General features: G+C 50.5%; 1 protein-coding gene across 1 annotated transcript in view; it reads left to right on the forward strand.

Annotated features, from left to right (window-relative positions):
• The window catches only part of HIP1 (huntingtin interacting protein 1), a 149,265-nt gene that overhangs the window by 88,335 nt on the left and 46,926 nt on the right, over window positions 1–14,004 (forward strand). Inside the window, exon 2 of the mRNA XM_086691343.1 lies at window positions 13,864–13,927. Coding sequence (XP_086547469.1) covers window positions 13,864–13,927 — 64 coding nt within the window. The remainder of the gene's footprint in view (window positions 1–13,863; window positions 13,928–14,004) is intronic.

A 14,004-nucleotide genomic window follows, 5' to 3' on the forward strand; every position in this document is an offset into this window, starting at 1 on the left:
GAAGTTCTGGGGAACTCTGGGGACACAGGGCTGTAGGGACTCCCAGGGTGACGGTAGAGGAACCAAGAGTAGGAGGGGACAGGATGACCCGGGAAGGTCTCCCAGAGGCTTGCAAGTGTGGGGAGGGGCCTCCTAGGAGGGACGCTGGGCTTTCACTTTGTCCCTTTCTTCGTGCCTTGGAATTTGGGGAGCTTTGGGACCGGTAATGAGGGGCAGGCAGATTGGAGAGGCGTCTTGTGTAGAAAGGGAGAGTACTCTTCGCAGGATTCATGAGCATCCCGGATCGATTTCAGAGAAGGACGGAGGGGCATAGGCATCCCTTGGAGAGACTGCAGGTTCGGTTCCAGACCACCGCAGCAATGCGAGTATCGCAAGAGAGCAGGGTCAGATGAAATTTTTGTTGCCCACTGCCTATAAAGGTTACATCTACCTTGTGCTGTAGCCTCTTAAGTATGCATTGGTGTCCTGTCAAAAGAACAAGATGCATATATGCCTTAATTAAAAATGCTTTTGTTAAAAAAAAAAAATGCTAACCATCATCTAAGCTCTCAGCTAGTCGTCATCGCTGATCACAGATCACCACAACACATAATAATAACGAAAAAGTTTGCAGTATTGCAGGAATCACCAAAATGTGACCAGAGACACGAAGTGAGCAAATGCTACTAGCAGAATGGTGCCGATAGACTTCCTTGATGTAGGGTCTCCACAAACCATCCGTCTGTAAAAAAAAAAAAAATGCAGCATCTGTGAAGCAGTGAGGCAAAGTGCAATAAATCGAGGCATGCCTGTATTTGTCTCTGGCAAAAGAGATGGGTTTTTTTTGCAGCCTCTCTGCCCTCATTCTGGGGAGATCCTATGCCTGTGTGTTCTCCTCATCCTCATGCATGACCCTGTCTGGAGGAGAGCCAGCCTTGCAGCCACCATTCCAACGGGAACACGTTGGGAGGGCCTGGAGGGAGGGACGCTGGTGAGGGACAGGTACCGAGAGCCCCACCCCTGAACCCCGGGCCCTGGGAAGGAGGGCCGTTCATTTTGTCTTGGCTGCTTCCCACTCTGCCTCCCATCCTCTCCTCCCCATACAGACTTTCACCTCCATCACGGAGCTGCTGCAGTTCTTGCCCTGGTCACCAGTGATGTCATATGCAGTGGCGAATTCTCGGTCCTCCCCCACCTGCCGCTGCAGCGCTCTTTGACACACTGTCTTCACCGACAGGGGTGACCCCCCCACCCCTCGATTCTCCTCCTGCCTCGCTTGGCTGTTACTTCTGTCTTCTTCCCCGGTTTTCTCATTCCTCCCAGAATTCCATCCCCAGCTCCTCTGGAACTTCCTAGGCTCAGAAGGCATAGGGACCCTGGAAGACCATCTTGTGTAAACACTCCTCCGGCAGTCCGGGCCAAGCATCCGTGCCCACCTTCCAAAGTCTCCTTGTCCACCTCCCACTAAACTTGCTTTCTTTATCTTTAAGGCCAGGTCTATTGAAATATAATGTAGATGCCATAAAAGTCACCATTGTTGGCATAGAGTTTTGTGAGTTTTGACAGGAACATGCAGTTAGGTAAACTCCACGCAATCGAGATTGAGGATAGGATCACCTCCCCCAAATCATGCCCCTTTGTAACCACCCCTTCCTCTCCCTCCAGTCCCTGGCAACCAGTGACCTGTTTTGTTTTGCTTTTTTTATTCCTATAATTCTAACTTCTCCAGAATGTCCTATAAATGGAATCATGCAGTTTGTGGCCTTTTGAGTCTGGCTTCTGTCACTTGACATTCATACTTTGAAGATTCACCCATGTTGTTGGCATGAATCAATAGTTTGTTCCCTTTTATTGCTTCCTGTGGTGGGGCTGTACTGCAGCTTGTGTATTCATCCCCAAGTTCAAGGACGTCGTAACTGTTTCCAGTTTGGAGGATGATGGACACAAAACACAGCTTCTCTTAATGCTCACTGCCGGGTTGTGTCAGATCCCCGAGGACCTCCACTTCCCAAGTGCTGGGAATTGAGATATTTAAAGACCTCTGTACCCTTTCTTGCCCATCCCTACTGTGCACCACCCCTTGCCCTGATATCTGTTCTTATCTGACCTTGGGTGGTTCCCCATACTCATTGGGTTCCTTTGCATGCACCCACATTATCCATGTTCCTCTTGGATGGGGCGCCCAAAGCTGCATGGTGCCCGGCAGGATGTCTGGCACATGGTGGGATGAATCAGTACTCCCAAATGCGGTTGAAAGCCATAAAACCGAGGACTGGCTCTTGTTCTCGGTCATCTAATTCTGTTGATATAGCCCAAAATGAACTTCGCTTCTTGAATTTCATGTTATTATAGTGGCCACGTCATACTGTTAAACTCAGCTAACCTACCGGGAACTCACTGGGCACTTACTGTCTGACCATGTGCAGTTGAATTCTGGGCCCAGGCGTATTCTTCTGTTCCACTGGTTATCACCTATGGTCATACCCTTCCACTGTCATCCAAACACGTGTGCACTTGCTCTAGACATTACTTAGCTCTGGCGCTATGCCTTCTGTATACCCTCAGTAGTAAACACAGTGGAGGGCACAAGTCCAGGGTGCCGGCACACCCTACCCCAAGGTGACGGTAGCCAGTTATCAGCACCTGCAAGCAGAGACAGCTGCCCTCATGGATCTTCCCTCGTAACCCAGGGACTGGCAAGCTTTTCCTGAAAAGGGCCAGGTAGTAAACTTTTGGCTTTGTGGCCAGATGCTGTTGCTTCCTCCTCCCTCTCCCTTCCTCCTCTTCCCTTAAAAATGTCAAAACCAACCTTCACTCATAGGCCACACACAAGCAGGCTGCAGATTCAGCTGGAGGTTAGTGGTTTGCAACACTGATATCCTGTAGTTTCTTGTCCTTGTGTATGAGATGTTGTAAGAAACTTTGTTAAATGCCTTGATCCTCGAAATTCAGACACACGGTGCATCTGCTTGATTTTTCTGAAATGTTGCCTTAGAGTCTAGAAGGCACATCACCTTGGCTTGCTCCAGTTCACTCAGCACCGGCGACCCTTTGACACCCTCCTAACTCACCTTGGGTTTTCCCTTTCAATGCTCTGTCTGCCTTTTTCAGTTCAAAGATCCTTCTGGACGGAAAAGACAGAGGCAAAATAGGAGTTTATCATCCACAGTGCACCACTGGCGGAGAGCAGTGTGCCCATTCCGTCTTGTTCTTTTTGCGTTTTGTATGATAAGATAGCCTTTTTGGGTTTCCTCCACATTTTCTGGAAGCTTCATCTCATTTTCGGCTTTCACTTTCTGATACCACTCATCCGTCTGTGCCACTCGTAGACGTTGGCATAAGCAGCTTGCGTAAGTAGCTTGCACACCCAAACTGGTTACTTTTTTTCATAAAGCATTGCTGAAATTGCACAGAGAAGAGGGAAGGAAAGAACAGGAAGAGGAAGGAGGACGGTCCTTATCTCCCTACAAACAGTTAACTCTTGGATGGCAAGGTCCACTCTCTTCCATCTTGTGTTGTCCAGGAGCGCCTCGCTCCGTGCCCCACACCCAGGCACCTGGTCCAGTTGCATAGAATGCCCATCCCAGTCTGCAGAAGGCCCACTTGGGCTTGCATAGCTCAGTCCTACAGCCTAGAGGCAGCCCTGCACTACATCTGATAGGTATTCAGTCAAAATCACAATTCCTTGGTGTTTTCTACTTAAAAAAAAAAAATCTTCCACAAAACACCAAATTCACCATCTTAGCCAATTTAAGGCGCATAATTGAGTAGCGTGGCACAGCCATTGCCACTAGGTTCAGAACGTTTTCGGCATCCCGAGAGGAAACCCCATCCCCATGAGCCACTGCCCATCCCCCCCACTCCTACCCGAACCTGGCAACCAGCAACCTGCCCCCTGTCCCTGTGGATTCACCCCTTCTGGACGTTTCCTATAAATGGAATCCTATAGCCCATGACATCGTGTCTGGCTTCTTGACTTAGCATGATGTTTCTGAGGTTCATCCACGCTCCTTTTTGTGTGTGGATGTGTGTTTTGATTGTGGCAAAACACATGTAACATAAAAATGTCCCATCTTAACCACTTTTAACGGTCCAGTTCAGGGGCATTGAGTGCATTCACACTTCTGCACCTGTCATCACCATCCATTTCCAGAACCTTTTCATCTTCCCAAACTGAGATTGGTCTCCACTGAACACTAACTCCCCATTCCCCCTTCCTCCCAGCCCCCGGCACCCACCATTCTGCGTCTGTCTCTTCTATTTTGACTGCTCAAAGTAGCTCACGTACATGGAGTCCAACAGTATCCTTCCTTCTGTGTCTGGCTAACTTCACCGAGCATCATATACTCCAGGTTCATCCACACTGTAGTGTGTGGTAGGATTTCCATCTTTCTGAGGCTGAATAATATTCCATTGTGTGAACAGACCATGTCTTTACTTATCCATTGCTCTGTGGACGAACACCTGTGTTGCTCCCACCAGTGTTTTCCACATCGGAGCACTGGTTTCCTGCTGCACGGTCTTGACCACCCTCCTCCCAACTCAGGTTTGTACCCCTCGCCAATTGCAGGAGTGATTGACAGTTTTTAATCTCGTCAACTTGCTTACTCCGTCTTCCCTTCCAGATGATGAGACTGCAGAACAGTGCCTTTCTTTCTGCTAAGCCTTCTGAAATCTGTGTGACCCAGATGGCTTGGTTACTCCCCACCTATCCTGAACCTGGAGGATATGGTTGGGGGCTTCATAGAATGGGAGGAAGAGGGAGATGTGATTCTAATTTCAATACCCCCCAGGTTGTGATACAGAGAAGCCACACAAAATACTAAAAAGAAAAAAAAAAAATACTGTCATAGTCTGTCTGGGCTGCCGTGATAAAATGCCATAGACTGAGTGGTTTAAATAACAGGAATTTATTTTTCACAGTTCTAGAGATTAGGTGCCTGCTGATTCAGATCCCTGGAGAGGGCTCTCCCTGTGACTTGTAGACGGCTGCCTTCTTGTTCTGTCCTCACATGGTGGAGAGAAAGAAAATGAGAGAAAGCAAAGATGCTCTGGTGTCTCTCTCTCCTTTTTTTAATGTTTTATTTGTTTTTGAGAGAGAGAGAGGAAGTTGGGAAGGGGCAGAGAGAAAGGAGGACAGAGGATCGAAGCAGGCTCTATGCTGACAGCCTCGAGCCCGACGTGGGGCTCAAATTCACAAACTGTGAGATCATGACCTGAGCCAAAGTCAGACACTCAGTGGACTGAGCCACCCAGGCGCCCCCATAAGGGCACCGATTTCATCATGAGGAGCCCATTCTGACGAGTTCACATAACCATAATCACCTCCCAAAAGCCCTCATCTCCAGATACCGTCACATTGGAGGTTACGACTTCAACTTACAAATGTGGGGGGTACACAATTCTGTTCATAACAAATAACCTTTTATAAAAACAAGGAAATGAGTGGAAGTATTTAGCTATATAGAGGCTAGCTAAGTACTAGAGGATAATAAGAACAAGTAGCTGGATATCATTAGTTAGGGCAGCTTCTATGTAACTATCAGCAAGAATTTTTTTTTTTTTGAGAAAGAGCAGGTCGGGGAGTGAGGGAGGGGCAGAAGGTTGGCAGGGGAGAGAAAGAGATTGAGAATCTGAAGCAGGCTTCACGATCAGTGTGGAGCCAGACATGGGGCTCAATCCCACCACCCCACCACCCCAGGATCATGACCTGAGCCAAAACCAAGAGTCAGACGCTCAACCAACTGAGCCACCCGGGTGCTCCCCGCCCCCCCCCCCCAGCAAGATTTTTGACTTAAGAACTGTGAGGAACTTGGAGGAAGGAGAAGATGGGGCATCCTAGGCAGGAGAGGGGAGTGCACACGGTAGGGAGCACTGACAAGGAGGTCTGCTTGGAGAGATCTGAGCAGACAAGGCCTTCATCCATCAGTTCGTCTGGGTACCAGGCATAGTATGTGTGCTCATGGGGGAAACGGCCAGATAACATGGTCCCTGCCCTCACGGAGATCACTGGCAGGTGGGGAAAGACACCAAGCAAATGAACAAACAAGGGAATTTCAGCTTGCGATAAGAGCTTCTACAGGAAATAACCAGGGTGGTTAATCTTGGTAAAGAGATACTGCAGGACAAGGGGTGGGGAGATGCCGTAGATTAGATGGGCCGCCTAGGAGGTGACATTTGAACAGCCTGGAGAGGGAGGAAAAGCCAGCCTTGCAGATGGAAGAGCTTCCAGGCATAAGGAGTGTCAGCGACAGAAAGACTTAGAAACGCCAAAGGAACAAAAAGACAGCAGTGTGGTTGGACCGGGTGGGCTGCATGAAAGCACGGACTTCATTCCGTGTGCACACGGTGACCAGCTCTGAGCGGGGGCATGACCTCACGCGCGTTCATACAGATCACTCTGGTTGCTGGGTGCAGAGCAGCTTGGGAAGGGCCGGTACGGTGGGGACCCTATCTCAGTGGCCCAGTGGGGACATCCTAGTGGTTTGGGCTGCGGAGGAGGCAGAGGAGTGGAGAGAAGCAGAGGGGCCAGGGGGTGGGAAGGGCCCAATGGTCGATGTCTGGATGGAAACTCAGAGGCAAAGGCTCATTAAGGAGGACTCGGAGGGACACGGGGAGAGAAATACACGGGTGGGCGTGCTGGCGGAAGTTGGGAGTGCAAAGCCACGGGCTTAGTTGAGATCATTAAGGAGGGAGGGCAAGTGGATAGAGATCTGGGGACGAGCCACCAAAGAAACCAGGGGACCAGGCATCAGGGGTGGGAGGCGAGAGGCAGGCTGCTGACGGGGGCACAGTGTGGGGAGCCGAACTGGGTTGGAATCCTGGCCCCACCTGCTGTTGCCTGTGCTACTTTGGACAACTTGACTCGGAAAATGTGGGCTCAGATTCCCCGCCTTCCAGGGCTGAAGGGGAAGATCAGAAGCAAATCTCCTGAGCGCAGCGCTCCGGGCCAGCTCTGCCGACAGCAATGATGACCGTGCTACTATTCTTTCTGATCCAGAGAAGATTTAAAAAGACTTGATGTGGGACACCATGCATTCTTAGTGCGAAGGCACCCAGTGCGGAAAGCCACGTTTCATCTTCCGCACCTTGATCGTCCTTCCCCCGGGCTCTCATGACCTCACCTGGGTTCTGAACCCTGCCGCCCTGGCTCAGGCTCCGCGTCCCGGCCATGAACTCAAGCTGTGCCCCCCCTCTCCCGTGACTGCTGCAGCGCCTTCCTGCGCTCCGTGCGTCCCCGGTGTCTTACCCTCTCCTCACCCATCACCAGCCTGGTCCTCCCCAGAGGACCCCTTTCTGCCCTGTGTCTTGGCATCGGCCACTGGGAAGAAAGTTCTCCCAGCCCTGTGTTGGCTGAGCCCAGTTCATGGAGGCCATCTCAGGGGCGCAGGCTGGTTGGGGGAAGGATGAGACCTGAGACCAACTTGCAGGTGTGAAAAGCGCCCTTCCTCTGGTCTGTTTCCCTCAGGCTCCAAACCAGATGAGGGGAAGCACACTGTAAGGTGTCATCAGCTCCCAGCCTGTCCCCAGGCCACTGGCAGCCACCAGCTGTGCCTTTGCTCAGCCACCTGCACCCCACGTGCTCTTGGCATTTACTTTCTCTGCCTTCCTTCTATCTCACTTTCTGCTTTCCCCTTCTGCTGCCCCGCCTGGTCTCACATTTCCGTCCGTGTGGCGCCGGGCAGGGGCCCCTCCAGTCCCTTGCTTTGGGACCTGCCGCCCCGACCCTGCCACATCTTCTCTGCCCGGCCCCGCCATGGAACCTTTGCGAGCCAGCCCAGCCTTGGCAGCCCAAGCATGGGGCCCCTGCCAGGAGCTGTGTGCGTGGCCAGACAGTGCCCAGCTGGCCCCCAGAGGCTGAGCCCAGGCCCCGCTTCCCGCAGCAGCAAGGCCCCACGGTTTTCCATTGGGTGCAGCCTGGCCGAGGCTACCCTAAAGGAGCAGAGGAAGGGGCTGGAGAAGGAGAAGGAGGCGCTTGGGAGAATGTCCCCCTTCCTGCGGTGCCTGCTGATAATTGGCTCTCCGGAACCAGCTCGGGACCCACGGGCCAGCTGGGCCAGGAAGCAGTGCACAATGCTGGGGGGGGACTCTGCGTGGTCGCAGGTCTTGTGTGACTCCAGGGAAATCTGGAGTACAGCCTGTTCTCAGAGGACGTTCTCTAACCTAGACCGGAGGTGAGAAATCGAACCCCGACTTCTCACTCTCTGTCCTGGGAGGGTCCCCGCAGGCATCACCTGGTTCCTGATGATTTCTTGCAGGGAGAGTCTGGGGAGGGGAGGGAAAGGGAAAAGATTTTCTCAAGGAACCATGAATCATTGCCTACCTGGTGCTTTTTAGAGGGGGAGCCTGGGAAGCAATCCACTCCTTAATCACTTAATGGTTTATTAAGACTCTGCACCTGCCTTAGCAGCTGTGGGCCCTCGAGGGAAGAAGGCAGGTCCTTGCCCTCGGGAGTTTAATCTCGGTGGGGAGGTGAGACAACATACCAAGTGTCAAACTCTAAGAAAAATTGGAATTCAAGAAGAAGGTTGGAAAGAAGAACTTAGTGGCCAGAGTGGCCTGGCCGGTCTAAAGGACGGTAAAGTTTGGTCTGCCCTGGGAAGACGGGCAGAATTTGGAATGTAGAAGGAAGCAGAGCATGTGTGGCATGAAATTTTACAGAACTACAGGAAAGTTGTCGTCGTAGCTAGGAACTTCTGTCCTGGAAACATCCTGGTGTCCGACGTTCCGAGGACCCCCGAGGACCCACAGCCTGCCATTACGAGCCCAGAATGCTGAGGCTCAGCCCTGCCAACGAGCCCAATAAATCTCTGGCTCAGAAACCGGGCGGCCTGCCTACAGCCGTGGGCCGGGCTCTCTGGGGCACTTATATGTTAGGGAAGCATTGGTCGGGGAACTTGGGGCATGTGGGCCACAGTAATGGAAAACTCCAGTGAGCTGCAAGTGAAGGGGCCGGGGCAGCCTCCACAGGAGCAGGCAGGGCTTGCGGGGGTCAGGGAGCTGTTGGTTTGGGCAGAAACTTCATTCCGCAGCCCAGCATCAGGCTGGGCCCTTGGTCAGTGTCCTAGACTCGTACTGGGGGCTGCGACTATATGTGCACGTGGAAATTGTTCCACGCTTTCCTTTTCTTTTTTTTAAGTTTATTTATTTTTGAGAAAGAGGGAACGAGAGAGTGCACACTTATGAGTGGGGGAAGGACAGAGAGAGGGAGACAGAGAATCTCAAGCAGCCTCCGCATTGTCAACGTACAGCCTGATGGGCTGCTCAATCTCACCAGTCTGAGCTCGTGACCTGAGCTGAGATCAAGAGTCAGACCCTTAACCGACTGAGCCACCCAGGTGCCGCTGAGTAGTGTTTTATGTGTGAGTTGATCCTGCATAGAGTTGGAACCGTCCCCTCCCTCATTCTGAACACTATACTCCTTTTCATACAGCCAGAGCTCAGATTTGCATTTTGACCAATCACATCATAGTGTTGCTTACAGTAAGTTAGCAGGCAAATAAAACACCTAATTTATTTCACAAGGGCTGATTTGAATCCTGCTTCCCCTGTGCCGGAGAGTTAGATCTAAATATAGGAAATCTCTTTGGTACCTACTGGGTTGCATATTGGGAAATGTTACTGTGGAAAGCATTTGGATTCTGATTCTGTGTTCCTGATGTGGAGGGCCATGTCTGCTATGGGGATGGTGACTCAGGGGCTGAGCTAGAGCCACATCGCAGAGTCTGGTTCTCAGCGGAGTCTCAGAGTCTGGTTCTCACTCCACTCATTGGAGTGGCCTTGGGCAACCTACTTGGCCGTGGTTTCCTCATCTGTGGAATGGGGGCGGTTAATACTAATACTCACCTACTTGGAGGCTATAGAATTAGGAGATTTTAATAAGATAATTAACACAAATTGTTTGTTATTAGCACGGGGCCTGGGAGCAAACACTCATTAGCTTGTAACTCATTAGCTAGTAACTTGATGATTATAACCACTGCTGTTTCTGGTTCACGTCCTCCTTCTTTTAAAAATGACTGTTTCTCACCCCAAAGGTGCCCTCCTCTGCAACATCTTCGATGTTCCCCCTGCTGTGTCCCCTGTACCTGGGAGCTCCTATCGGCCAGTCCTGTTTTTAGAGCCCACCTTCCACTGGGCTCTTGGCATTTTAATTTCTGTCATTTTGGCCGAGGCTTTACTCCCTCATTTCTCTGTTGTCACTAGCTTCCTCCTGCGTCTCCCTACCTCCAGGTTCCGTCCTCTTCTGCCTGTGGCCTTCACACCCCTGCCGCTTCCCCATCGGCACCCAGCACCGCCTCCCTCTCTGGCTCCCCGTCCCCACCCTGCCTCCGTGCTGCCCTCCAGCCACGCAGCCTGCGCGCTCTCTGGTTGCCTGTCCTCTGTGACCCTGACCTAGACAGCCCCTCCACAGTCCAGAGCTGTCACGATGGCTCAGGGCTGGGATCCAGCTGACCAAGATTGGCACTGAATAGCATGACCTCAGGCAAGCTGCTTGGCCTTCCTGTGCAACAGTCATAGGTGCCTCTGAGTTCGAATGAGGCATAACTGAGAGAAGTAGGTAAATTGCAGGGATAATTACAGCACCTGGGACAGGTCACCACCTTCTTCTCTAAGCGGTGTCCTCCTGGAGCAGTGTCATGATTTCCAGGGGCTTCTGCCTCCTGTCAATGTTTAGAGCACAGAACATGTGCGGTGTGCAGCCAACACACAAACACATACAGGATCTGTAGTTCCAGACTCATGGTATATTATTTTAAGGGAATTGTAAGGTGTTGGGTTTTCTTATTGTTGCAAGCAAGACTCATAGTGACCGTGAGCTTGGGCACTTGGTCAGTATGGCTTAAAGACGTATTTGTGGGGGCGCCTGGGTGGCTCAGTCGGTTAAGCGTCTGACTCTTGGTTTCGGCTCAGGTCACGATCTCACGGTTCGTGGGTTCAAGCTCCGCATCGGGCTCCGCACTGGCAGTGCAGAGCCTGCTTGGGATTCTCTCTCTCCTACTGTCTCTGCCCTTCCTCTGCTTGTGCTTTTATTCTCTCAAAATAAATAAAATTTTTAAAAAATTAAAACACTTAGAAGAAAACGTAGGAGTCTACCAGTATAATCCAGGGGCAGGAAAAACCTTAAGTACACACAGAAGCGGTCAAAGTTGAGGTGAGCATACTTAACTATGTAAGGCAGTCGAGCCGCCTGGTTGGCTCAGTCGGTTGAGCATCTGACTTTGGCTCAGGTCATGAGTTCGTGAGTTCTAGTTCGTGAGTTCTAGCCCCGCGTCAGGCTCTGTGCTGACAGCTCAGAGCCTGGAGTCTGCTTTGGATTATGTACCTCCCTCTCTCTCTGTTCCCCTCCTGCTTGTGCATGCTCTCTCTCTCTCTCTCTCTCTCTCTCTCTCTCTCTCTCTCAAAAATAAATAAACATTAAAAAAATTAAAAAACAAACTATCTAAGGCAGTCGACAACCATGAGCATATGTAAGGAAATACTCAGAACTCACTAGCAGTGAAATACAAAATACAGTCACAGTGAAGCGTCACCATACCCATAAGACCAGCAAAAATGGTGATGGTGGGGATGCTTTTGTACATTGTCAGTGGGAATGTGAACCATTAAGGTCTTTTCGGAATGCAACATGGCAAGCTTATCTGGATCCTGATTAGGAGAAATTCGAGAAAGTTTTCCTGTTTTCACACAACCGGGGCAACCTGAACACCTAACTAACCATTTGATGATATTAAGGAATTATCCTTAAATTTTTTTTTTTAATTTTTATTTATTTTTGAGAGAGAGAGAGACGGGGGGGAGGAACAGAGAGAGGGAGACAGGATCCGAAGTGGGCTCCACACTGACAGCAAAGAGCCCACTGTGGGCTCGAACTCACAACCCTGCAAGACCACGACCTGAGCCAAAGTCAGACACTCAACCGACTGAGCCACCCAAGCGCCCCCATCCTTAAAAGTTTAGGTGTGATAATAGTATTATGGTTTAATTAAAAAATTTTTTTTTTAATTTTTTACATTTATTTATTTTTGAGACACAGAGAGAGACGGAGCACAAGCGGAGGAGGGGCAGAGAGAGAGAATGAGACACAGAGTCCGAAGCAGGCTCCAGACTCTGAGCTGTCAGCACAGAGCCCGCGGCGGGGCTCAAACTCACGAGCTGTGAGATCATGACCTGAGCCCAAGTCGGATGCTCAACCGACTGAGCCACCCAGGTGCCCCGGTTTAATTTTTAAATTGTTCTTTTTTTTTTCTTTTTTCCGTAAGAGGTTCATCCTGAACTGTTACTAGTGAAATGATATAATGCCTGGGGTTTTACTTCAGATAATCCAGAGAGCAAGGGCATCAGAGGCTGACAGGAGAAAGCAAGGGTCAGCATACTTAACAGGCACTGGCTGAATCCCCACCACTGCCTGGTTTTTGTGCATAAAGTTTTATTTGGAACGCAGCCACACTCATTTGGTTATGTATTTGTTTAGTATCTCTGAGGCTCCTTTCGTGCTCCAACTTTTGCAAAATTGAGGACTTTCAGCAGAGAGCCATGTGGCCCACAAAGCCTAAAATACCCACTAACTGGCCCTTACAGAAAATGTTTGTGACCCCTGGCCCATAAGGAAGTGGATTTGGCTGCAAGTTCATAAAGGTTGACACTGGGGGGTGTGGGGGCCATGTTTGTCTATGTTTGGATCTTTCCATAACGGCAGATTTAAAAAAAAATCACAACACTTTGACCCAGTGTATCCCACTCCTGGAAATCTACCCATTGGGAATGAAGGCATCAATATGTATAAGCATGCTTACTAAAATGGTTTACAGTGGTTAAAAAAGTTTTTTGATGGCCTGCCAGCACGGGAATGCTTGTATAAATCATGCCCACCCACACCATGAAATATTATACTGTCTCTTTAAAGAATGAGCTAGAATTTTACCATGCCGCTTGGAGAATTTTTCATAAGATGTTTTCAAGTGAGAAAAGGAGGATGTTGAAAAGTCTTGTGCTTGGTGATCACATTTCTATAGAACAGTGGCAGAATTAACCCCTTTGGTAGGGAGGTGTGTGTGTGTGTGTGTGTGTGTGTGTGTGTGTGTGTGTGTGTGTGTGATGCATAACATGTTAACATGGCTTAGGGTCAAATGCCAACTATGGAAAAGCACAGCAAAACAGAAAAAGGAGAAAAACTGTACTTAAGCAGCCTCCATGATAGGATCCCATTTCGTCTTTCCGTAAGTTGTATCCATAGGTACACACGATTTGCTAAATTCCAAAGGGAGTTACGATTTTTAACACAACTGGAAAGGAGTGGGTATTGTTAATGCCTTGTAAGTAAGTAAGGAAATAAAAGGGAATTTGGTTAGGGTTGGAAGATGCCCAGGAGTAGGAAAGCAAGAAGTTCCAGTGACCCCGCCGCAGACCTGGGCTGGCTAGGGAAGCCTCTGTGGAAGGCTCTCCTGGTGAGAGAGGGGCGGCTGGGTGGCCTTTGGGCCGCAGCCGCTCCCTGAGCTCAGTGCCTCTTCCTCCTGCTCCCGGAGAAATAATGTTTCCCTGGGGGATGAAAAGCATCCCTTTGTGCAGGCTTTAATTGCCACGCTGTTGTATCGAGTGAATGAGTGGCAGGCGGGCACAGCAGCTGGGCACAGCCAATGCCAGGCAGCAAAGCCCGCTGCCTTAGGACAGCCTGGGCCAGCTGGCCTGGGAGCGTTGCCCACCTCTGCCCCCCACAGCCCCACCTCCTCCAACCCGGACCCTGGTCCCGGAGGGGTCCTCAGAGCACTGGGGAGGAGTCACTGGAGGGAGAGAAAGGGGTGGGGCGCCTGGGAGGGTCTCAGACACTCTAGAAGCTTATTCATCTCAGCCTCCTTTCCCCTCCCCCTCCCTCTTGTTTTTCAGACTGTCAGCATCAATAAGGCCATTAATACGCAGGAAGTGGCTGTAAAGGAAAAACACGCCAGAAATATCCTTTTGGATGTTGTTTGGAAGACTGACCCCAAGGAGGGTCAAGTTGTGGGGACCGAGGTCAGGGCGAGGCGT

Source organism: Puma concolor, chromosome E3 (genome assembly GCF_028749965.1).
Source record: "Puma concolor isolate L17-30 chromosome E3, mPumCon1.1.hap2, whole genome shotgun sequence".
NCBI lineage: Eukaryota > Metazoa > Chordata > Mammalia > Carnivora > Felidae > Puma > Puma concolor.